Source organism: Halichoerus grypus, chromosome 4 (genome assembly GCF_964656455.1).
Source record: "Halichoerus grypus chromosome 4, mHalGry1.hap1.1, whole genome shotgun sequence".
Classification (NCBI taxonomy): domain Eukaryota; kingdom Metazoa; phylum Chordata; class Mammalia; order Carnivora; family Phocidae; genus Halichoerus; species Halichoerus grypus.
This window is the reverse complement of record NC_135715.1, coordinates 124,425,410-124,451,638: the sequence shown is the minus strand read 5'-3', so window position 1 is coordinate 124,451,638 and position 26,229 is coordinate 124,425,410. Positions and strand designations below refer to the sequence as shown.

The window sequence follows — 26,229 nt, the reverse complement described above, 5'->3', positions numbered from 1 at the left end:
GTTAATTTTTTTTTTAAGAGAACACGATTTGTCTCCTGGCATATCCAAAATGTTTTCATATGAACTTATATTTATTTTGTTTTGTCAAAATGTATAACCTTAAAATTTGTCTAAATCATATAAGATTATAAGGGTTTCATGTCACTGTTTCTTTGTCTTAAAGTATCTTATTAACCTGCTTTGAAATGTAACCGTATAAAAATATAACTGTTTAAGAAAATCACGCATTCCATTTCAGTCTGATTTACCTTTTGTGCTGTTAGGAAAATAGACTCTCAGAAAACCAAAATGACAAAACAAAGTAATCAAGGTCTATTTAATAACAAATGAATTTTTATTACATTTCATTAGATGTGCAAGAACTCCAATTTGGAGGTGATTTCTTACTTATCCTATTATACATTTTGGTATTATCTCTTTTGGAGCTAGAATATAAAAGTCTTCTACAGGCAGCTTCAGGAACCAATTAAGTCCATTAAATTATATCCAGTTACGTAGTGAACTGGACCACGGCTGTCTGGGGCTGTCTAGAACTGTGACAATTAGGAGATGGAGAAAGGCAGAAAGAGAGATTGATTTTATATGTCACTGAAGCACACTGCAACAATATGCCAGTGTGACTTTCAAAATGGCCTTAAAATATTCCAAACTCAGGGAGTTTCCTTGCTCCTGAGTGGGAGTTGACAGACTGTCTGGCAGCATTAGAAAGAGGCAGAGAAAAGCTGATGTCTATATTGTGTCCTCTGATAATAACATTCTGCCTCTCTGCGGCATCTCCCCTTAGAAGGGTCCGTCTGTTTGTTGGGAGGTGTGTGTGTGTTTCAGAGAGCTAGCCTCCCCTTGTGCAGGGGGCATGATTTCACCTCTCACATCTGGGAAACCCAAACCGAAGGACACTAACCCTCCCAAGGTCACCTAGAAAATTAGTGTTGTGGCCTGGGGGGTGGGGGGAACAGAACCCAAGTGTCCCGACTCCAGCTTTGTGGTTGGACACTAAATCATTTTCGATCTCTTGTTAAAAAAAAAAAAATCGTTGGGCGGGGGAAGTGAGAAATTGATCAGTTTTCCTCTGCTTTCCCCTTACTTCCCCTCCCCCTTACGAAGATAAAAACTCAGGAAAGAAAGCGAGGTGTCCACTTAGCAGTTTTTAAGCTGGGTCCCCCAAGCCACCCCCACCCCCGACACAAAGCGATCCGGGCTCCCAGGGTTTCCGCCCGTCCAACCGCGAGCCCCGGAGGTGAGGAGTGGTTAAAACTCAGCCCTCACCTCCAGCGGGTCCCGGGCTCCGCGGCGCCCAAGCCCCGCCCCGCGCGCCCTTCCCCCCACCGCCTCGGCGCGCCAGCCCCTCTCCCCTCTCCCCTCTCCCAATCGGGCGCACCCACCCCAGATGCCGCCTGGCACCGAGCGTAGCCGTTGCCGCCGCCGCAGCACTTTCCACTTGTACTGATCACCTCCGAGCCCCGCTCTGCCTGCTCGCCGGAGCGGAGCGCGGCCCGCGCGCCAGCCCTTGGCAGCCTCGGAGCAGTCGGGCTCCGGGAGGCAACTCCGTGGGAGCGCCCTGTCCGGGGTGCCCTCTCCGCTCTGCAGTGTCTTTCTCTCTGCCTGGGAGGAGGAGGAGAAGAAAGAGGAGGAGGAGGAGGACGACGACGACGACGTCTGGTCCGGGCTGGGAGGTGGAGCAGCGGCAGCCACCGCCGCCGCCGCCGCCGCCTCCGGAAAGGGAGAGGCAGGAGAGATCGAGACTTGGAAACCCCAAAGTGCCCGCGACCCTGCACGGCAGGCTCACGGCAGGCTCCCTTCCAGCTTCATGGGCAAAGTGTGGAAACAGCAGATGTACCCTCAGTACGCCACCTACTACTACCCCCAGTATCTTCAAGCGAAGGTAAAGGGGAGCCGGGGGGGCGGGGGACGCCGGGGGCGCGCGCGGGCCGGGCCCGGGCAGGGGCGCGCGCGACGAGCCCCCGCCACCCCCGGCGGAGTTGATGGAGGGTTGCTAACTATAGCGCTGGCCTGGGTGGCGCGGGGCGGCGCGCGGGGCGGCGCGCGGGGCGGCGGCTGCCCGGGGAGCGGAGTGCGGGGATCGGGTTACAGAAAGCCGTGGGGGGAGAGACTAGACAGGAAAGAGCCGCCGGCCCCTTCCTGGCCCGGGAGGCCGGGAGGGTCGCGGGGCCGAGCGGCGCCCCTCGCCGAACCTTGGCGGTTCGGCTGCGGACGCTTGGGGCCCCGCGGCGGGACCCGCGGGCGGCGCGGCTTTTCGACCGCTTCTTCTGGGCCTCGCCCTGCGAGCCGTAACTCTTGCCTTCCCTCGGAGTGGTGCGCAGCCTCCCGCCCCCCCAGGGACGCCCCTCAACCTCCCGCGCGCGCGATGACTGGGGCGTGAGGGGGGGTGGGGGGAAGGACGGGGCATTTTCTTCCCCGCCTCCGGGCCTTGCGCGCCCGCCCCTCGCCTTGATCTTTGTGCGGTGTGGCACTTCACCTGGTTACTGATTCCTACTTTTACGCTGGTGTTTTGGGTAGAAAAGTGGCCAAAGTTCACTCACCGTTCATTGATGTCCTTTTTAATCTTCCCTGTAGCTTTTGCAAAGGAGGGACAATGGGCAGATTTAGTGCAAAGAAGTGACTTTAGTTTAGAAGAATACTACCGTGTATGTGGACCACAGATCCATTTCCAATGGTGCTTTCTCAAAAGTGGCCTTGGAGTACTCTTAGGTAACACAGCTGGTGACATATAGCCATACAAATTGCAACTGACTTTCTGGGGACCCTGGGTATCTTGTTAGTGGGCCTACCTTTTTACAGTAAGATTTGAGGCATTCCGAACGCATTAAAAAAATACATTCATGTACGTATGTATGTATGTATGTATGTATTGGGCCCATGAAGAGTGAGCGTCTCACTGCTTTGGAAGCTTCTCTCATAATCTGGGAGGGTTGAAGTTGGATGCACCAGCCTTCTTCAGCGATTAGCGTCTTCTATCACTACTCCGGGTGCCCTTCTAGATCACAAAAGAATCAAGTATGGATGTAGTGCTTGAATTTCCTTTGGTAGGTTGTAATCATGTCCTCCTTGCTGGCAGAGGACGTTCCTGGCCTGGTGCAAAGAATCTCTGATTCGAACTTGATAAGCTTTCCTTTCTTACAGTGTGTGTGGTCCATGTTATGTACCTACAACATAGCTCTGTATTTGCTCACATAAAAAAGGACACTTGTCAGCACTGAGACCAGAAATTTTCTAGCAATCAAGGGCCTCCTTTTTACTCCCCCCAATTCGCATCTTACTTTGGGTGGCCAGAAAGCAGCAAGATGGTAGAAGCGAGGATACCCAGTATTCATTTCTGTGTGGTCCCCACATATTTGTTTTCAGGGACCCAAGTAGGCGCTCATTTTTTTGTGAGCTACATTGTAAATACAGGTTGTTCAAAGAAATTTTGAGGTATAATCAATGCATTACCTTTTCGATATCATATATGTTTAATGCACTTGTTTAAATTATGCAGCATTGGGTGCCTAAAGGAAGCCTATTCAACACTTAACTGTATGAATAATAAATACAAACACTCAGGTGCCGAAGAAAAAGGGCCATGTTTCTACAGGCACATTCACCTTAGTAATTTTTATGTACCATTAGTAAGTTAGAAACCAAGTACATAGCATTTAATATAGCTAATGCAATGCCATTTGGCTCTTTTTGCCCCGTAAATAATTGAAGAGAGAGACGAACGGCAAGAGCCTGCTCTAGTAATTAGGGTCGGAGCCCAGAAAGCTTTAGGGCTCATTTTCTGAAAGTGTGCTTCCTGCATAAAGCATTTAATATTGATTTGTGTTACAGTAAATGACATTCTCAAAACATATCTTGCTGTTTCTACTATGAAATCGGGAATCCTATTACTCTTGAATTTCATTCTTTCGGGAGAAAGATGCACATTACTGACTTGACCTATATAACATGGTATTCAAGTTCGACAATTAAACCTAAATTCCCTATTGTAAAGAATCTTCATTATCTCAGAAAGGGACATCTCCTAAAATGTAAAGTGACTATGTGCAGATTTTAGGTAAGCACAGTTTGAAACACCTAGCTCTGTTTTTTCTCCCTGACATGTTTGTTGCTAACATGGTAGTATGAGTCAATTTAAAAAAAAGAGAGAGAGAGAGAGAGACTTCGTTTGATTTGTAGTTAGTTTAAAAACAAGTGTTGCCTAATCTACCTAAAGGGTTAATAGTCTCACTTAGAATCTGTTGTCTACAGTGATGATCCTTGCTTTGGTGCGTGTGCCTTTTAACCTTCCTGAAACATGGGCTAGAAAACATCAGTCTGTTTAAAGTACAGTGATGTGTTTGCTAGTCAGAGTTGTTTTGAAACTTCTGTTTGGAAGCTATATCAAAAACTGAGGAATGGCATGGTTGTTTACAAAGTGATATCTGACTTAAACCTGCAATCGAAAGATGGATGTGATGGTTTTGAATCAAGAAAGAATACGTGGATTGGATTTCTTTTCATTGGAAGGAATACATACCAATTAAAATGGCACTTGAAATGAATTTTGTTACCAGACTTAACAAAACTAACTTATGTCAAATAATTCTTCTTGAGTTACTCATCCAATCAGAGTCTGTTTTGGAAATTTTATTTAGTACTTTAACCCCATAAAAACATGTTAGTTACTTCTACGCTTATTAACAACAACAACAACAAAAATCTATGGAGCTCTGTTACAGTGTGTGACCATCTCAGTATGTTTTGTACGTTGACAGAAAGAGAAAATCATTAGAAAAATAGTACAGCTGCATTAAACATAGAGTAAATCTGAGGATGCTGTGGAAGGGCAGGACATGAGGGGAAATAAAGGAGATTGTGAAATTTTCATAATATCTTAGTGTGGAGTGACACAGATTGCAAGTAACCCGATTTTACATGCTTGTTGGGTGTTTTTGTGTTCCTCTGTCAGGGTGGTCTTATCACAGCAGGCTCTCTTTATCACCTGACACGTTCATTCTAAGAGGTAGTTTGATGTAGCTTCGTAAACATAAGCACATATTGTTCTAAAGGATTTTCTGAATTATATATGACCTATGCTATATTATGAAAAATTAAATTTGGTATCCACTTTTCAGCTACACAGACCAAAAAAACCTGATAATTTAACGTATTTTAACCTAAAGATTTGTATGTGCATATTTTCAAACATTGGCTGTCTTCATTTCACTTAGTATAAAGGTACCCCTCAAGGTCTGTTTATTTCAAAGATACTACAACATACATTACTGCCAATGCATGTATGCAAATACAGATGGGAATTGAAATACTTATTCTATTTCTTTTGAAGAAAGGAAAGTACAAAATGTTCTTTACATGCTTAGCTAATATTTTGTACCAACTAAATGCAATTTGACACATTTGTGATCTTTATTCATAGTTATCAAAAGATATTTCTATAAAATATACCATATTCAAAGCTTGCTCTTAAAATTTTTATGCATAAACAGTATTGTATATGAAATGTTCTGAAACAAAAGTTTCTTTTAAAGCTATTCTTGTATAAGTGTATGCTAAAGAACATATTTGAACCTAAGTTTCAAAATGTGAAAAATATTGAGTGATATAATTTGGGATTGTATTAATAAAGGCTACTAGAGCAAAGTAGTTTTTCTGAATTGAATTTTCGTGTGCATTAACATTTTGTGGAATTCCTTAACTTTTACTTAGTAGCCATAGGAATAATGTATCAGTCTGTTTCTGTAGGAATTAGGGGTTATGATTTGATACATAGAGCTACTGAGTATATTAAGGTGGTTGGGCCATACAGAGGGATGATATTAAGACTTAGGGAGCTCTGTGTCCTAAAAAGTAACCACATTTATACAGGGAATAAAGTTTGCTTAAATGTATCAATACAGCCATACAATATTTTACACCCTGAATACACCTTAGTTCCTTAGGTGAGTGGGAGAGTGTGGCTATCTAGAAGTGGTGTTGGAAGACTCAAGGTCATGGGACGGTTAAAATGAAGATGCATTATAATGCAATATTGTAGCATTCTTCCCTTCAAGTAGCTTTCTTTTGGATTTCCCATAGTGTCTATTTTATTTTTATATGTTGGGAGCCAAATCTTGAGCTACTAGAAAGAAACAGGAAAAGATAAGTGAAGAGAAATAGGAGAGTTTTCAATCATTTAGTATTAGTATAACTAGATATACCTCATGTGGTTGGCAATCTTGGTTTTAAATTTAAGTTCAAATATGGGCAATTTCCATGTAATACAGTTTCAAGAAAAAAAATGTTAAGCTTTACTGATATATTGCTCAGACTTTGTATTTTGCTTAATGGTTTATTGGAACTTTAAAATTACCCCAGCTTATTTAATGAGTACTGAAATTTTAAGTTATGGGTCTTAGTTAAAGACAAAGGGGTCTTTCTTCCTTTTCTTTTTATTAAATAGAGGGTTTTCAGAAAATAAAATATTTTCCCCCATGTCTGCTTAACCAGGAAAAATCACATGAGGGATATATAGAATGGAAGGATAAGTGCTTAGTAAAATCATATTGACACTTAAATATTGTTCATTCTTTTCAAGGATGAGGAATTTTTTGTCTAGTTTGTTTTTTATTGGATGCTCAGTTCACTAACGTTTATTCTCCCCAAGCATGGTCTCCAATCCCACTGTATGTTTCTCTGCAAGGGATATCAACACCTCCTTAGTTTCTTGCCTGATCCACAGAACAGTAGGTGCTAAATCAATGCTTGTTAGTGACTATTATTATTCGGAATAAGTATATGCAAAATCTTTTTAGACCAGGAAAAAAGTTGTAGACCAAAGTCAACAAACGTGATAATCCAGTCTAATTTTCTATGGAAATCTTATTATAGTTTGATTTGTGTTTTGATTTATTTTGTCCCTATCATGACAACGTTAAGCTGTTTTATGAATTGAGTAAGATCCCTAAGAGGAATCACATATTAATTGGTCAGGGCTTAACTTATAGAATCAAAGTACCTTTTTGTGCACTCTTCATTAAAGCATATAGTGCCAGAAAAAAAATCTCCTAGTATTAGACTGAGGGGGAAGTGTTACATGTGATGAACTGGTGATTAGCCTGGTCTTTGCTTCTTGTCAGTGGTGCCCACCTGCACAGTTCAGACTTTTTCCTGCTCAATTTTCAAGCATATTGCCTTTTTTAAAAGATGTATTTCAGACTTGATAAAAACATTTATTCATTTAATGGATAACAACTAAAATGTAAACTAGCATTGAGGTGTTCAAAATTAGTTATCTCTCAATTACTGACTGTTGCATGACCCTAAACATGACATTCTTGGGATTAGCTTGTTATCCCATTCATTGGGATTAGAGGAATAAGCAGTCGTAAGTGGAAGTACTATATTCAATGTAACATAGCTTTATTAAAGAAAATGTAGTAATGATATGTGAGTGATGTAAATGCAGTGTCATAATATTTGGTGTAAAATCAAACTATATATTCAAAATTGAACATTGGACTTGGAGATTTTATGTGGAATTATTTTAAATGTTCTGGTTTCTCTGTTCTGTTATTTTAATGGATAAACAGTAAAACCTGATGGAAGTTGTTAGTGCCTCATGAGAGGCAGCACTTGGATGATACAGACGTTTAACAGTGGGAGCTTGGCCAGATGATGATACACAGCAAAATGTCTCCTTAGAATTAGGTGTGTGAAGCATACACACAAATTTGAGCATACACACAAATTTGATAATAGAAACTAAGCATTTCTTTATTTCTTTTAAAATATTTATTTATTTATTTATTTTAGAGAGGGAGAGCAGGAGCGAGCGCTTGGAGTGGGGAGGGAGGGCATGAGCGCTTGAGCAGAGGGAGAGGGAGAGAGGCAGAGAAGCAGACTCTCTGCTGAGTGCTGAGCACGGAGCTGGAGCCGGGAGCCCGATGAGGGGCTCCATCCCAGGATCCTGAGATCATGACCTGAGCTGAAACCAAGAGACGGAGGCTTAACTGACTGAGCCACACAGGCGCCCCTAAACATTTCTTAATATGAAGGGGAAGTGTAAAGGGGATGGTGATGGCTAAGCCAAAAATAAACTGAATATGTATCTCCCATAGCTGAATTCCTTACTTTTTCTTAATGTATTTTGTCCCCTTAACATAATTACATGAATATTTTAGTTTTTCAAATAAGCACTGGAAAAGAAGTGTGTCAAAGATGGTGAGAGAGAGACAAAAAGGAGGGGGGCAAAAATCAACACCTAGACCTCCTGGGAAAGAAAACATGCAGAACTGAACACTTCCCTCTCCATACGCTGTCTTTTAGCTAATTCTTAAATGGATGCATTTGTCATTTTAGAGGATGGAGAACAGTTTCTAGATGACAAATAGGAAAACCTAAATCCTAAAAGTGAGATTAGATGTTAATATGAACAGTTAACTTGCTTATAACTCTGGTACTATAAACACAATGTCTGGCAGATGATTTCCAATGTTGGCTGTAACATCTATATTCTGGAATTAGGTTAAGTTTTTAAGCTTGTTGAAAAATTGCTGAGGTTCATGAAGGTTCACGAAGGACTGAAATACTAACTAATAGGTTGTATTTCCGGACTGATCCCAGAGCACCGTTCTGTGCACTTGATATTGGAAAAGGTTAGGGAGTGTATATCTGGTCCTTGCTCTCCAGCATCTCACCAGCTACCAGGAAAGACAAAATAGACACAATACAAGAAAGAAGTGAAGAAAAATATTTACAAAATCATACACCCAGGAAGGGGGCATACTAAGGGTCTGAGTGACAGAGAAAGCACTAAGATATCCATCTGTGGGGTTAAAAACTCTGCCATGTGTTTTGTGAGAAAAAGTAAAGGGCAAATAAAGGCCACAATAACCTGGGAATTTTAGAAAGAAATTGGGGCGTTAGATTAATGAGTGAAAATTTCTTGAATTTATAATCAGCACTGTTTTGTATTTTGTGCCCTTTTTAATCCTCTTATGAGTACTTAGAATTTTACAGAATAACACTTTTTTTTGGTATTTTACCTTAACTCCTTCGCCTCAAAGTTTCATATTCAGTTACTTTATTTTACATTATTATTTTTCAAGTTTTATGCTTATAAATGTGCTACTAAGCCAACCTATTCAGTTGTGACAGGCTGAGAATATAATGCTTAAATGATGACATAATGGTTATACAGAATTGTTACTCTTACTGTTTTAAACCATTTGAAATGTTTATTTCTCCTTATTTATTAGGGTTGCTCGCGGCAAAGGGAGAAAATGTCTAGAGTTTTGTTATGCTGCTAATTATATCATCATGTGCCTGCAATCTACATGTTTGATAATGTATCCAATGTGAGCTGTTATTTCTTCAGAAGATAACAGATTTTTTATTATTCATGATCTTTCATAGATAAAACAATTTATTCTTTTTATTTGGTCATTCTCAGTTTTAATTCTAAAAAAAGCTTTCTTATCTCTGCAAATGAAACTAAGTCCTTCAGGATTCATATTGTCCTCTGTTTGCCTCATTGGGAAGCATGGACCCACCCTTCTGGCTGCCCATTGAGCAGCAGGTGCTATTGGGCTTCATCCCAGATGAGGAGTGATTTCAGGGAAAGGTTTTGTGCAACAAAACTAAATCATTTCATAGGTATCACAAATAATTTTTATCGATCTTGTAGGAAAAATGCATCATACTTTCCCAGCTCTGCAAGTGTTGGCCCCATTTTAGATGATACCAGTTTTGGGTTTTGTTTTTTTTATTTTTATTTATTTTTATTTATTTATTTATTTATTTTTAAAGATTTTATTTATTTATTTGTCAGAGAGACAGAACACAAGCAGGGGGAGAGGCAGGCAGAGGGAGAAGCAGGCTCCCCGCCGAGCAAGGAGCCCGATGTGGGACTCAATCCCAGGACCCTGGGGTCATGACCTGAGCCGAAGGCAGCCGCTTAACCGACTGAGCCACCCAGGCGTCCCGGGTTCTGTTTTTTTTTAATCAGCTGAAAAATTTACTAATTAAAATGGGCAGAATTGGATGGATACATCATGGAATACCGCTCTTAAGTTTCTTCGTGGGTGGGGGGAGATCAAAGTTGCCAAAAATGAATTTTAGATGTTAAACTTATATTTTTATTATACTTAAGCTCCTCAAGTAGCACTATGCTGTTTTCCCTATTTAACACTTTTTAAACATGGTGATTTTGAGAGTTGCAATTGGTAGTATATTTGTACTGGAGAACTTCTAAGCCCTTCCTTGACTATATAGCATATGACATGTGCACTCTGGAGAGACGCAGACTCCTGGCTGAGCGATCCTGATGTGGGGCTTGATCTCAGGATCTTGAGTTGAAATCAAGAGTCAGTCATTTAACCGACTGAGCCACGCATATGCCCCAACAATAACAGCTTATAAAATAAGGTCTCAGATAAAATATTTGGTTGTAAGCAAAATTAAATTTTATTAGAAATTTGTAATACCATCAACTTTACCTTTGTCTTCTCAACAGCATTTGGATTCATCACTAAACAGACTTTTGACCAATGCAGACATTAATAAAAAAAAATTGCCAGTTTTTATTTTCAGGTCATTAACTGATGTGTTCCCAAAACCTTCTTTGCCTCCTACAGAGCATGACTTTGATTAATTTCCATTGTTTTAAAGAATGAAGCCTTAAGAAAAAACCTTCCTAATCTCAGCCTCTTCTTAGGTTTCATTCCACGTGATTATTTGCACACTTTTATTTAAACAGCCCTAAAAGAAATGGCTACCAGAAAATTTTCTATAGCAAAAATTCTATAGCTGGCAGATGATGTTTTTCTAGAGCTCTATGTGATTTGTTCAGTGATTGGGAATAACTTAACTTACAAGTGAATTGTTTTCAAGTTTGTTCTAAAAAGTTCACTTATCAGTTATTTAGAACTTGAAACTCATCTAATATATTTCATATGTAAATTGTTATTCTTAATGATAGGGTCCCCAGCAAACCTTTAAGAGCCTGTAAAAATAGCACACTTTATAATTCACAGATAGTTGTTCCATACTAATCTCATCACAGAACCAAAGCACTGTGCTGGGCAATGTTTGGGTAGGGGGAGAGCATGAGTATTCAGAGTTGGAATTCCAGGTTCCAGGAACCCATCTTTGCCCCCTTCAGGTTAGTGGGTAAGTTTTCCTAACTCACCTGAGGGGCAGTGGGAAGACGGGAGCTCCCTTGCAGTCCTTCAGTAGGGCTTTAAGCTTCTAGGACTGGTACTGGGTTTACAGAAGAGATGGGAGGTGTGGCTGGTGAAGTCCTGTGAGGTGTGGACTCTGGAGCTTCCCCGTGTGGTGAGTGAGGCCCTGGGACCCCTCCTTATTCCTCAGTCCCTGGGAGACTAGCTTCCTATTCAGCTATTGTCCTGTGCTGGTCCCCCACCCCAGCCAAAAATCTCACTTTAAAAAATACGGTCCAAAGCTTTCTAGTAGTGCTTTTCATCCCTTGCTTATCACTGGCTCGATTATTACAGCCTTCCAGCTTTCCTTGCTCTCCTTGAGCATCAAATCAAGCAAACAGCTTCTGAGGCTGGGAACAAAAATGAAACAAAACAACAAAGAACAAACTGTCCAGTTCCATCGCTTCCCTTATTTTCATCTAGTCCTGGTCCAACAATGGCTCATAACTCATAGGGGAACTCCAGACCTTGGGAATCTGATGGTGGCACATTCCCCTTCACCTCCAATTTTTACCGAGGCAGCCTGTGGAGCACACGTTAAGAATCCTACCCTGAGAGGAAGTCAAAACAGAACAGTCAGTGCTTAAGAGGATGATTCAGACCATGGACCCCTGGTATTTTGTTTCTGGATTGTGGCTTGACTCTGGGGTGAAGAGCTAGACAAGACCCAAGGGCCTGCAAAATGAAAATGGGTGAGAATAAAGTGCATGGGTTTGGGCAATCTCAGAGTGTGTTTCCACTCTCTTTACTCCTTTTCCCCTCCTCCCTCCTTCTTTTCCCTTCTCCTCCGTTCCTGCCCCCAGCTTTTCTTCCTGCACTGGGAGAGTGGTGTCACTCTGGACTTACTTCTGACCAGCCACGGGTGTGTGTGTTGTGCTACTGGTCAATCTAGCGGGGTGATTGTTGCAGACAAGCTAGTCCCCCTGCAGTCGGCCCAAATCAGGGACCAAGTGTGTCTGACTTAATGTGACTAAAAAAAAAAAAAATCTTTACTACCTCTTAATGCTACAGATTATGATTAAGAATTTGCTAACTACAATTGCCTCTTTGAATCAGATTTTCTTTCTGATTCCTTATCCAATTTTATATGGAAATTTAAAATAAAATTTTATTTGGCAATGTATAAATGTAGTTACAGAAGTGCAGACATGATGTAATACTTTGAACAAAAGAGAACATAATTAGCATAATAGAAAGTATTTTGATGACAAATGCGTACTCCTAATGAGATTAGAATTTAAATATGAGGTAGTGAAATGGTAAGCCGTTTACATTTTTCTTCACCCAAACTAATATTTAAAATCACATATAACCACCTTTTTCTATTTCTTGAATATTTCACAAAACAATTCTTTATCTAAAAATAATCACAAGCATATTCTGTGTTGTCTCATTTGCTAAAGACTGGGAAAAAAAGGTATGTTTCTTCTTCGGTCATAGTTCCTCAGATTTTCATTTTAATAGTAGAAATCTTAAATGTTGATTTTGATTGCTTTCTTAAAGAATAGATTATCTCTTACTATATAAATAGGATTTAAAATGACAGTGGGTGATCTCTGGTGTTCTTTTCTACCCCTCTGTCTCTGTCACAAAATTCAAATTCATGTTTCAGCAGTACAGGATGTTCTTCAGTGCACATCCTTTGAGCCTTCAAAATTTGATTTGACTGTGTGGTCTGATGATAGCGTGTGCAGATAAGTACATTGTGATAGTAATCTGTGTGTCTGGGCCCTAATGAACATCTGCTTGCTAGGGCGCCACATGGCAGCACCTTTCTTTGTTTTTCTTCCTTTGCCTTTTTGATTTGAATCTTGTTAAACCCTGAAAATGGGGCTGGTTTTCAATATGCAAATGTTATCTCCCTCTTTTGGGGGGAAAAAAAAGCCAGATATTTTAAATATGAATGCACTGGGAATTTAAAAGGAGTCTGCCAAAAGCGCGCAGCTATAGTTCTGCTATTGATGACTCAGACATATTGTACCAAAATCACATAGTTGGAGCTACCTGGCAAATTTAATTAAATTCAACAAACACCGAGCAGGCATTGTATCGGGCCCTGGAAGGTGCAAATATGTAAATAAGACATGATTTGGGCCATCGTGGAGCACAGTGGGATAATTTTGTTTACTTGTGTGTTTATTTAAAATTTTTATTGAGGTAGAACATGCGTATAGTACACAAATTTTAAATATAGAGATTATTGTATTCGTGGGATGGCCCCCCAGGTCACTATAAAACATTCTAGCACCTGAAAAGCACCCTCACGTCCCTCTCCCCAGTTTGTACTTCCCAAAGGTAACCATTGGTCTTACACCTGTCTTTTTGTGTTTGGTGTGGACAGGGTCAAGATTCGTTTTTAGTCGTGTCCATGCCCCCCCACCCATGCGCCACCATATGAGTATCTAGTTGATCCAGCACCATTTATTGAGAAGATATTTTCATTTTCCCCTTTGAATTTCAGTGTGGCCTTTATTGTAAATCAGGTGACCATGTTTATATGTTTCTTTTTCTGGACTTTCTGTGTGATTCCATGTGGATCCTTGTGTCAGTACTATAGGGTCATAATTACTATTGCAGTATATTAAGTGTATGTTCTTCAAAGCGGTCTTAATTATTCTAGATCTTTTGTATTTCTTTATAAATTTTAGAATCAGCTTAATTTCCATAAAAAAGAAATAACAGCATTTTTAGTGGACTGGGCTTAATGAAATCTGTATGTTAATTTTGGGAGAATTTGATGTCTTCCAAACTGTAAATATAGCTCTTCTTATTTATTGGTGAACTTATGACTTTTATTTTATTTGTTTTGTTTTGCAAACTTATGACTTTTAAGTAATTAATAATAAGACACAATGGAAAATATTGTTGTTTTAAATGCTTGTTTCTTAAATACAACCAGTGATTTCTTCAAGATCTGTAGTATGATAGTTGGCATAGACCCTGTTAAGAAAATAGTGTTTTTGAAGAGGGAGAGAGAATATTTATTACTAGAGATCAAAATTAGTTTTGAAAAGCAGCTGACTAACTAAAACACACTGTTTAAGAACAGATGACATTCTTTTTGATTTTTCTTGAATGCATTTCAAAGTATCACTGTATTTCCCCTTAGTACTTTTTATTCTCCTTTCTGAGACCTTATTTGATGTGCCATCCCATCATCCTGTCTTATAAACTTACAAGCCTGATGAGAAATTGAAAATTAGTTTTGTTTGGAGAATTTTCTGAGACCGTTTGTGATTTTTCAAGATGCTCTGGAAATTGTGCAGAGATTGGGAAGCGTTGCTTAGGTATGAACTTCTAAGCAATAGAACATGCCGCTCCACGGGCGTTGGCTCCTTCAAACTTTTTCTTAGATGTTTAAAAAATCTTACACATATTTTTTTCATGCTTTATAGTTAAGGTTTTCAAGCTTTGATTATTGTTGTATTCAGCCAGCCAGAAACAACTGCATAGAACTTTCAGAGCTTATTAGCTCTGGCTAGGCTAGTTCAGGTTGAGCAGGAGGTTGAATAGACAACTTCCGAAGTTCCTTTCAACTCTAAATTTTATGATTCTGGGAATTGGTAACATCCAGGAATCGCAGAATGTTAGACCTGGGGGGAACTTTTAAGATAATCCGGTCCAAGCCTTTCACTGTGCTGGTGAGGAAAGCTACCCAAAGTGGAAAGACAGAAGCTGGGCTGGCTCTGAGGGACAGAGTGGGGGGGCCGGGGGGGAGGCCCAGGCCTGATCTCACATGACTGGTCAGTGCAGTGGCCTGAAGACGAGGAAGAGAAAAGAGGGGCCACACACAGTTCTAGCAGTCATTCCAGGAGATTTATCACAGAGGTTGAGGGGTGTGAGTGGGCCAGTGTCACCAATATCTGATCAGAGGCCAGTAGTGGTCACTGTGTCTGAGGTCACCCCCGCAGGCAGGGCCGGTGAGACTTCTGCACTCCCTTCCACTAGCCTGGTTGCTTCTCCAGAGGTGATCCTGCTTTGTTCTCATGTTTCTAACCTTGCAGCTTAGCTGGGAAGCCCATAGCTGGGCTCTGCTCATCCTCCATGGCTTTTGGCCCATTCAGGACCTTGTTCTGCTTCTGGATTCTTCCTTTACCGTGTTCCTAAGGGTCTTTGTTTTTGCAGCCCTGGGTCTGGAGCCAAAACCCTCTCACTTTCTTGACACGCCTGGAGCTTTCCCACACTAATAGAGTCCCAACTACTTCATTCTTGCTAACCTTTTTCTGTCCTGCCATCACCACCTACTGTAATGTGTTTGGTTGCCGCAGAAAAAGCCCCGGAGAGACTCTGATTAACACCTCCTTTATTTGTTGAAGCCAACCACTCTGATGGGAACCACCTTCTTCCTAATGCCAAGCACACCATGCTAGTCTCTAGCATCTCTTGTTTTTTCATGAGATATTTGAACATAGTTGGAGGCCTTCAGCACTCATCATATGATCAGGCTTCAGGAACTCTGTTTTAGTCAATTATGAGGGGCACCTTGGGAAAACAAAATGCACAGTAGGGGGCATCAATAAGCCCATTATACCACTTGGACATAGCTTTTCCCTCATGCTGTTTTATCATACACTGATTAAGTACACTAGCTGAAAATATCATGCCTCGCTTTGTGCCATGCGTCAGGGAAATCAAATACAGGAGAAATTAGGGTATATTAAACAAACAAGAGAGAATGATTTTTCCACACTTTACTAAAAGAGTCACCGGTAAAAATGTATCCTCAGTTCATTTACATATTTCAAAGGTTATTGTGGATCACTACGTCTTTGATGGAAAGTGTATTTAAAGTTAAAGCCATCAGGAACCGTGGCCTATTAAAGATTAACGAGATATTAAGAAAAATAGTTTGTGAAATCATTTCAGTCATTTGGAAAGGATGAGGATGTTTTGTTGTATTTGGTTTACACCCGACATTTTAGGAATGTGTGGTTGAGTAGAGCAGGGTACAACTGTAGCTACTTTTTTTTTTTTCATCACTGTCTCAAGGATCCTCTTCACTGATTGGTTCAAACCTTTTTGTTTCTCTTCCTGTAAGTGTGTGTAACCGTAACTGGTAAACTCTGGAAGGCACGGGATGCACAGAAGGAAATGGCAGAAAGGGCTGTGAGCGATGGAAAGACTGTTAGGGCCTCTGTATTTGTACAGCAGAGTTGTTTGTGGACCATTGGTGGTTGACACGTGTCACAGCCAGGGAGGTTTCCAGGGTGGGGGTGTGTTTAAAAGTTGGGGAGAGACATGCCTTTTTAGACATTTTAGGTGTTTTTTTTTTTTTTTTTTTAAGAGCAATTGACTGCTTGAGCTAGGAAGTTCTCTCAGGTGGATCAAGCAAATCATCTTAAAACATGTGGGTCCAGCACATTTTACTGTTGATGTTTGTGTGTAAATTGTTCTGAATCTCTACCCAAACACAAAAGTAGCCTGTACTTGGATTTCCTTTACTTATTTAATATTCTGCTATGGAAGGTGGATGGGCATACTTGACACTTTAGAAGTCCTGTGCATTATCTGCCTAGGTTAAAACATACATGTTCAATGAGCGTGACATAAAGTACAAGAAGAAAGTTAGGGTTCCAATAAGCATATGAGTAATTATTATCTCTCAATATACAGGGAGTTTCCTGTCTGGTCCAAGTTTTCCTAAACTAAAAGTTTCTGGTTTGAGTAGCTTTCATCCAACTTCCTCAACATATGATGAAGCTTTTGAGCAATTTTTTTACCCCCGTTGTTAAGAATATACAGGCAAATTGAGGCAGACATATCAAATTCTGTGTTGGTTATGTACTCACTCTTATGTATTCACTCTTCAGCGGTTTATAAAATCTCGTTTTTAGGATGCTTAAAATGAGATGTGAGAGTTTAGTAATTCGATTTTTCCTTTTCTTATTATATTTTAACTCCTAGCAAGTGGCATTTCATTTAGATTTTACTGTATAATAAATTTACATTATAATATAATTTACATGTTAGGGGAAAAGATTGAAAAAGTCAGAAGATATCAGGAAAGAAAAAAGCATAGCATAAAATTATATATATATATTTAGTAACAGTTTAAAATAACTGTTCACACACAAATGTTCATATTTGTGCCTATTTTATGCTTTGTACATAGTAGGTACTTAATAAATGTTGATTAAATTGAATCCATATCTTTTGTTTACTAACATGATAAAGAGAAATATGACGCCCAGGCAGAATTCTTTAGGGATGAAGTGCTTCTGCTTAAAATACACACATGATTCGGCTAAAAATGGGCTGTTAGTCTAAATTACCTAAATAATTTTATCAGTCTCTAGCTTTACTACTGGACTCCTTGTTCATGCCTAGACCCCATTTCTACTATCAAGCTCGTCTGTCATTTGTCACATAAGCACTTCATGAAGTACAGAAACAAAATATTCAATGACTGCCTTAAGTTAAATACAGCGAATATCATGTGTATAGAAATGGGAGGCCCGTTAAAATACAGTCTCTACTCGATTAGTGTCATTTTTTAAATAACGTGGTTGGGGCATTATTATTGAAAAACACTTTAATTTTTTAAAAGGGTTACATTTCTAAGAAATATATTTTCCTAGGATTAGCTGGAGGTCTCTAAGGGCCTAGAACTGGGTGGAAGGGTGTGTGATTATATTTATCAAGGTTCTGGCAGGAAACATAGGGTATGTACTTAACATAAACTTGGTAATTAAAGGATGTTGAATAGATAAGAATATTTACAAATGTGTTGGCAGAAATTAGGGAAACCAGAAAGGGGTAATGACATATTCTGAGGCCAGCAAAAGATGGGCACCTACCTTTGCTAAAGCAGGGTCTGAAGGGCTAGGTTGGCAGCCGTTATTGGAACTTAGAGGGGTAGCCCTTCGAAGAGGACTGCCAGAGAGGAGCAGTGACCTTCAGCTGAGGACCAAGGGCAACCCATGTTAGGCAGATATCCCTCACTCTTCCCACAGAGGGATCTCCTGCCTGTGCCTTCTTTTGGAACCAGTAGGAACCTGGAGGGAGGAGGATTCCTTTGATGCATAGGTCATTATAGGTCAGCCTCTCAGGGCATAGAATAGGGTGGAGAGACAGAGGGTGGGGTTCCTTAAATGTTTGTTGGATAAATGAATGGCTGCTTACTACTTTTCTTAACGGATGGTTTTGTTTCTTTTCTGTGTTTTTTTTTTTTTTTTAAGATTTATTTATTTATTTTTAGAGAGAGAGAAGGTGTGTGTGAGTTCTCGAGGGACAGAATCTCTTAAGCAGACTCGCCGCTGAGCGTGGAGCCCTAAGCACTTGATCTCATGACCCTGAGATTAGGACCTAAGCCAAAATCAAGAGGTGGTTGCCTGACTGACTGAGCCACCCAGGCGCCCCAGTTTTGTTTCTTTTAATTAACACTGCTACTTACTGCCTTCTTAAAAATCTGCATTATTACTCGAATAAGATAAGCGATACTTATCTTACTATCCACATAGTAGGATGTAATCCACATAGTGGATTGCGTTTTGTGGAATGTGGAAAGCATTTTGCCAGGCCTGTCAGTGGTATCACATAGTATCACATCACTGTTATCAACAGTGGATAACTTTCTAAGAAATTAGCTGCTAGTGCAGTTGTCCCTTGCCTTACGTAACAGATAGATGCTGAAAGCAGTGAAACAAGTGTTGATATCAAACCATTTGAAGTGGCATTCTAAGGTAATTCAAAACACCTCATTCCAAGTAAATTTGGGAAGCTTGCTTTTTAGAGCAATCCTGTAGGGCATCCCTGTCCAGTACAACTTTCAGAGATGGTAGAAATGTTCAGTATCTACACTGTGATGCAGTGGCCACTGGCCCCATGGGGGCTATTAGGCACTTGAAATATGGCTAGTGCAATGGAGGAACTGAATTTAACATTTTTAGCTACATGTGGCTGGTGGCTCTCATATTGGACTCTGCAATTGTAACAAATTGTTAGGTAAATATGCACAACCCAGTTTAATTCCTGTATGAAATCCATTTTGAAGTAAGAAGTTGGGTGTAGCATTTTCAGATTTTCAGATTACTATCCTCCATATATAGGAACCTTATAAATACTGGTCACCGGAATGTAAAGAAAAGAAATTGAAAGCAACTAAGGTAGAGCAGGTCCTAAGGCTTTGGATAATAAAAGCAAAGCAAGAAATACAAGAACCCTTCCTGTTACATAGTATATGCTTTACAAGTTTTGGTTATATTTATTTAGACTGAATTCTATTTTAAAATGACTACTGTGTCCAGGTTTCTTATCATTAAGATGTCTACTTCAATTAAAAAAAAATACATTTATTTCCATGATGTAGTTATTCTGGATATTTGATCCTTAATTACCATACTAGTTGCTTCCATGCAAAGGGAATTGGTTACAAAGAAGATATTCAAAGAGTGAAAATAGGAAATTAATGTGTACATAGCTAGAAGAATATATGACTGATAATATATTAAAGGGATATGTATCTTCAAGATTTTGATATGTAGTAGCTTCATTCATTTTTTTGTTTATTTTTTTGAGTTTATGGGATATATGTATGTGTGTATGTGTATGTATTACATATATGTGTGTGTGTATGTGTGTGTGTATTCAGCTTTATGATAAAATGCTTCAATCTGATCTGAGAGTTCTCTTGGAGTTCATCTGAAAAAAAAATCACTTGAAGCTCATAATTATTTCATAAGGAAAAGCACATTATCACATCATAGTATATTACCTGTAATACAGCTGAAAATGCTTCTCAGGGCATTAAGTTCGTGGATATCTGTTTTCATGTTATTCTCATTCTACTCAAGCCTACCTTTTGCCTACCTTTTTCCAAATTATACTCTCTTTGACCTGTCTTAAATAGGACATAAAGATTATATGTGAGACTGTGCCTTTTAAAAGGAACGAGTTCTAAGTTCAATATGACAGATTTTGAAAATGGCTCAAGAGTGTTTCTGTTTTGTTTACTGTGGTAACATACACATAACATAGCATTTACTGTTTTAACTATTTTTAAGTGTACAGTTCCGTGGCATTAAGTACATTCACCTTGTTGTGCAACCATCACCACTCAAGAACATTTTTTAATCCTTAATATTGGGAGGTGATGTTTCCAGTTTCATGAAGATTTGTTTCTTTTCCAAAAAGAACAACAAGAAAATCATCCACAAATCCCCCTTCATGTCTGTAAAGAAACATCTGCCAAAATCCTATCTAATGGCATTTTAAAGTGGTGTTAAATTAGCAAAGTTCTTGTAAGCTTGTTTGTTAACACACAAAAAGAACTTGTTGAAATAACTTTTAAAATGAAAATGGCACTTTAAATAGGAAGAAGCAGTTGATTTTGCTTCTTTCCATATCACTTTTGAAGGCATTTCGTCAGAAGCTCAACTAACACTCTGGAACACAGTGTGCTAGAGAAAGGTTGTGATGGTAAGGTATGGGCTCTGTCACATTTTGTGACTCGCCTTCCTTTATTCTTAAGTTTGTATCATAATATTCAGACCTAAGCTTCCTTTCTTTTGTTCATTTAATGGATTTCTTGACATGATACTAACACAACAATGAAATTTTTACTCATTTTTATGTGTGATAAAACACATAACGGGGGCGCCTGGGTGGCTTAGTCGTTAGGTGTCTGCCTTCGGCTCAGGTCATGATCCCGGGGTCCTGGGATCGAGCCCCGCATGGGGCTCCCTGCTCGGCAGGAAGCCTGCTTCTCCCTCTCCCGCTCCCCCTGCTTGTGTTCCCTCTCTCGCTGTGTCTCTCTCTGTCAAATAAATAAATAAAAAATCTTTAAAAAAAACAAACACATAACAAACTTACAACATTCTGTGAAAATATGAAACCTAAAACCAACTTTTCTTCCACAACAGGGTTCATCCTACTTATCTGTTGCCATGGTAACCAGGTAAACACTAATAAAACTAAATGGGTGTCAAAGTTTCCCATATAATTTGTGTTGAAAATTCTTCATAGGACCTTTTAAAAAAATATGTTAGCCTGGCAGGGGAAGGAAAGGTTCAAGTAGTGGAAGAGAAGGCAAACTTTATTTGAATATGGAAAGACAGTTGAGGGAGTGGAAATCTGTGTTGCTGAGAAGAGTTTTCAGAGCAGACTGTTCTGGTATTTTATACCAATTATGTGCAGCTATTGCTTTGAATAAATTTTGCTGCCCTGCTGAGATTTCCTTTTTACAAATCCTGGAGCAATTATAAGATGGAAGTCTGGAATGTATAAACAATGTCCTTTGAACAGTAAATGAGCCTCATTCTTATAAAACGAAAGGGTAGAAATGTACTACCTTTTATCCTGTGGTTCTCTGCCTTTTTTTCCTCCTTAATCATCCCACCAGTGACCAGAAACTAGTGACTCCTGCAAAAGTGTACAAAAACATGAATTTTTGTCTAGAAATACAGTTAAAGTATAATTTCCATCAAATTAAAATTTCTCTCTTGCTGTAACATAATAACCAGGATACTTAATACCTGCTCAATATAGCTACTGATTATATATTTCTATTATGTTCTGTTGTATTACTAACCTTAACATAACTGTACATCAGTTTGCAATAGATTACCTTTTTCTATAGACATGGAAACAAAACGCTGTACCAAGGCAGTGTTCATGGAGGAAAAAATGACACCCTTAGAGCATAACATGAGTCTGAGCTTCCAAATGTCAGCTTGTTTTATGTGACAAAGCAATCTGCACTAATCATGGTAAACAATATATAAAATCCTAAGGAGAAGTCAACTGTCACGTGGAGTTAACTATAAAAAGCCTGAACTCTCCATTATTTTCCTGAACTTACAGGCCTTATACAATGTTTACAATAAGGTTTGGAGAGTTGCCTAGCACTGGAATATATACAATTAAACAACACAGTTGAACAGCCCTTTTATGTCAGGACTGTTAAAAGACCGCCATTATACTCACATGATAGTCATGCTTGGAACTCTTCACCTAAACAGGAATGGAGAACATTCATTTGTAATTCTATCTAAGTGCATGTGGGATTTGATTTGATTTGATTCACACAAACCCCCATGGAAACTAAAGATAGCAATAATAAAGGGATCACTGAATGAGAATTATTTCTTTGACTGTCAAAGAATTTAATACTTTTATTTTGTTTGCAACTGAGCCTAAGCATTCAGCTCTTTGGACTTTTATGTAAGCTTATATAAACAAGGGAGATTGTGTTTAAATTTATTACAAAGTGAATTTTATTTGTTTGAAAATAACTTTACACTAGAAATTAGTACAAAATACACTTCCTGGTTCCCTCTTTCAGACATTTACTAAAAATAGCAAATGCAATGGGGCAAGAGAATATCATAGATTAAAATGAAACCGAACACAGACTAAGTGTTAAATCCACATTGTGTTTATTAAAGTTCGATTAGGCTAATCTAGTAGTTATAGCCAATACCTGAAGGGTTGATCCTTCAGTACTGATGGCAACAAGAGGCAAAGATACGTAACTGGAGCAATCTTTTTTTTTTTTTTTTGGAAGGGGAAATATTTAAGAGTGACTTATAGTTCCATGCTTTAGTAATATAACTATGTATATTTAATACACATACTGGGTTTTCTCTGTAATATTTTTTTTCCTGTCAGTTTCCCAGGGATGTTTGGCTTTATAATAATGAAAACTAGTTTACATCAACATGAAAAATAAAGCATAGCAAGATCACATAACTCCATACTGAGAGGAAGGCTTGAATTCAGTGTAGGCCAGTGGTTACAACTGTTTTTACCTCCTCTTTCTAGTCTGTTGTCTAAAATTTGAGAATTTGTCAAGAACATTTCTAGAGAGGTTTGAACTGCTTGACAGAAAGTTGACCTGTTATACAGCCAAAAGATTTTTTTCAGTAAAAATTTCAGTCTTTTTTTCAGAAAAACACTGTCAACCTGATCTATGAAAGGTTTGCATCATGATATTTGAATGGCTGAGTGTTAGAGCACATCAAAAAATTAAAAGTTATCTGAAGTACGATTTTTCAATAAACAATTAAATGGTTGCCTCCCCCTTACCCCTGGCCTAAAGCTAAACTGAGTTTGGAGCTCTCAATACAGACAACTTTCTTTATAGTCCTTTACTTTCTTTTAGATTATAAATCCTTTATAAATCCTTCTACTGACTTCTCAAAATACTTGGTGAGCTTCCATTTATAATTAGAATATATGAAAGGTTATATTGAGTTAGACCAAGGATTTTCCAAACATGATTTTGATCCTACTTTTGGAAATAAGGGAAGAACTTTGGGGAGTATTAGTTGACAGTTGGACGAGGTCAACCAAATGCCCCAAATATCCCTTAAATAACCAGTGGATCTATCATCTGTGAGTGTGGCTAGACCATTCTTGGACCTGTTTATGTGTTTGGGACACTGAAAGCAATGTGATCCACACACATTTCTGAAGTACTATTGGCATTTTTTTTCCCCCAAGAAAATAACATATCAAAAGTTTCCTCCACTCCTGATTTTCCATGATTTAAGGAAGAAGTTTGGTTATGAATTTGTAAACTTTAAAAATATCCCCTTTAAATTAATATTTTTTCCAGACTGAAGAGTTCTGACTTTAAGATTATACTCACATGGAAATATTTCTATTCTTTGAATCATATTAGTTGTTTTTCATTTTGTTGGAAGGGCAATAATTACAACTTCCTGTAGCATCCCAGATGCACTTGAGTTTTGTACATACTAACATTAGGTTTTCGATTTTTATTTCCAATAAATAATTCTCCATGCCCAATGTTAATTGCTCTTTTGGTTATGGTTCATGTTGGGCATCTACTTTTCAGGTAGTCCAAAATGACTTCCAAACATTGTTCCAGTTGTAACTCATAGTTTAGTGGGGTGTCTACTTTACTTTAGTCTCATTCTTACAGGTGCTGAAGATCATCTGTCACCTCTTTGACCCACTTTCCCACAGCTCATCCTCATCAGCTCAGTATGTTAGTGTGATGAAAGAGTAGAGAGTTGTATGTAGATGTGGGTGTTTCAGTGTGTACTGCTTCTTTTAAATGCTACATAAAAATGTTAAGTTAAGCTAGACATTAGTCCGAGGGAGACCATTCTTAGAATTTACAGTAACTTCAAGGAACTTAAGGAACTTAGGTCATGATTTTTATGTTGGTGTCTTGTTACATATCCTTCCATAATAATGTTCTTTGCACGCATATTCTTAACTAGGCATATGGAGGATTCAAAGGTCGGACATATCCCCACTCTTAGAGAGAGTGCAGCATAACTCGAGGAAGTACTACATAATTAAACTGGAGAAACAGAAAACTGGAGAAACAGAGCTCACTTCTCTCTAGGGGAGGTCAGAAAGGTTCTGTGGATGGGGCAACATTTGTGCTCAGCCTTGAAAGAAATAATGATCACGACGAGTGGTGTCGGTGGCAGAAAAGCCTTGTTATGTTTGAGGGGATGGGAGGAGCAGTGTGCATTCAGTCTGGCAAACCATTTAGGAAGATGAGGCAAGTGAAAAGTTCTTACTCTTATCCTTTGGGCAATGGGCGCCATTAATGTTTTTAAGCTGAAGAATGACAACATTTTAGGGAGATTAATTTAGCAGATGCATGAAGAACGGTGAAGGTGAGGGTAACTCTAAGCATAATAAGGCTTTGTAAGTATTTTAAAGTTGATTCTCTGGGAATCTTGTCAAAGATTTCTTGGAAACCCCTAGCTGAGGTACCGTCTATATTCTTCAAAGAAAATTAGTGTTGAAAATTAGTTCCTCTTTTCACTACTGATCACAAAATTATTTAAGTATAAAATCAAATGTGCCTGCAATGTATAGCCAAAGTGATTCTACATTTTTCCATTAATTACTTGAATTTGAAATCCACTTTATAAACTCAAGTACTGTGTAAATCCATTCTGCACAGTGTAGGAATTTCCTAGCAGGTATAAGCTATGATATAATTAGAATTCATTATAGTAAGGTAAATTGTTTTTAACAACAATAACAAAAATAATAATGCTAGTGATTACAGCTAACATTTGTTGAATATTTGCTGTGTGCCAGGCGCTGTTCCAAGGAATTTATATGTAGATGTATGTATGCAAATCACTATCGTTAAAATATAACATATAGTAGTTAAGTATGAATATATCTTAGGTTAAACAATAAAAAAAGGGGAAGAGAACAACATATTAATGTGGTTGATAAATAGAGCAAATTTAATCTACAAATATTGCCCCTTTTCATATAATCAAGAAAATACCTATATACAAGGCACTGTAGGAAATGAATAATGATGCTGTTTTATATTGACAATTGAAAAAAATCTATAATGTAGTTAATATATGCCAGAAAGTAAAAATAAATTGGGTGTACAGAATAATATTGGGGATTGTGATGTGGAGCTATTCCAAGCAGAACACCAGCTTGGATTTGTTTTTCTTTTACATCTACACCTGCCCAACAGCCTCATGGATTTAAAAATATATCTGCGCAGTCTTACCATCTTGGTTCAAGAGCTCCACGCTCAATGAAAATCATAGTTCTCTGCATTAGGCTTCAGATGCTGCCAGTGCAGGTCGAGCATCTTCTATTAAGAATCTTCTTGGAGCACCTGGGTGGCTCAGGCGGTTAAGCATCTGATTTCAGCTCAGGTCATGATCCCAGGGTCCTGGGATTGAGCCCGGCATTGGGTTCCCTGCTCAGCAGGGAGTCCTCTTCTCCCTCTCCCCCTGTTCATGTTCGCTCTCTCTCTCTCAAATAAATAAATAAAATCTTTAAAAAAGAGAGAATTTTCTCTTTCATTCCTCCTTTCAGAGATTTATAATCCCGCCCTCCTCCCTACTTTTCACTGTTTTATCTATTCACTATGAGGTCAGCTTTTTGTTTCCTTAATTTTATTTTTTGAAATCTCTCTCTTTTTTTTTTAACTCATTTATGGAGTTACATTCCAGAATGTGTATCTCCTGTAATTAAATATCTTGTCCTGTGACAATTCTCTCAGTGCTTCCCCAGAATAATTTTCAAGTTGTTTGCATAAGTCTGTGGCAAAGAGAGAGATCTA

The 26,229-nt window shown here is 38.8% G+C and overlaps 1 protein-coding gene across 4 annotated transcripts in view; it reads left to right on the top strand.

Moving 5' to 3' along the window:
- The first annotated feature begins 1,673 nt into the window (after positions 1-1,673).
- RBMS1 (RNA binding motif single stranded interacting protein 1) overlaps positions 1,674-26,229 on the top strand; it is a 202,415-nt gene continuing 177,859 nt past the window's right edge. For 2 of the 4 annotated variants that reach the window (XM_036071011.2, XM_036071010.2), the window contains exon 1: positions 1,674-1,882. In XM_036071011.2, coding sequence (XP_035926904.1) covers positions 1,808-1,882 — 75 coding nt within the window. In that variant the 5' untranslated portion in view covers positions 1,674-1,807. The remainder of the gene's footprint in view (positions 1,883-26,229) is intronic. The other 2 variants (XM_036071017.2, XM_036071019.2) reach the window with 2 other exon arrangements.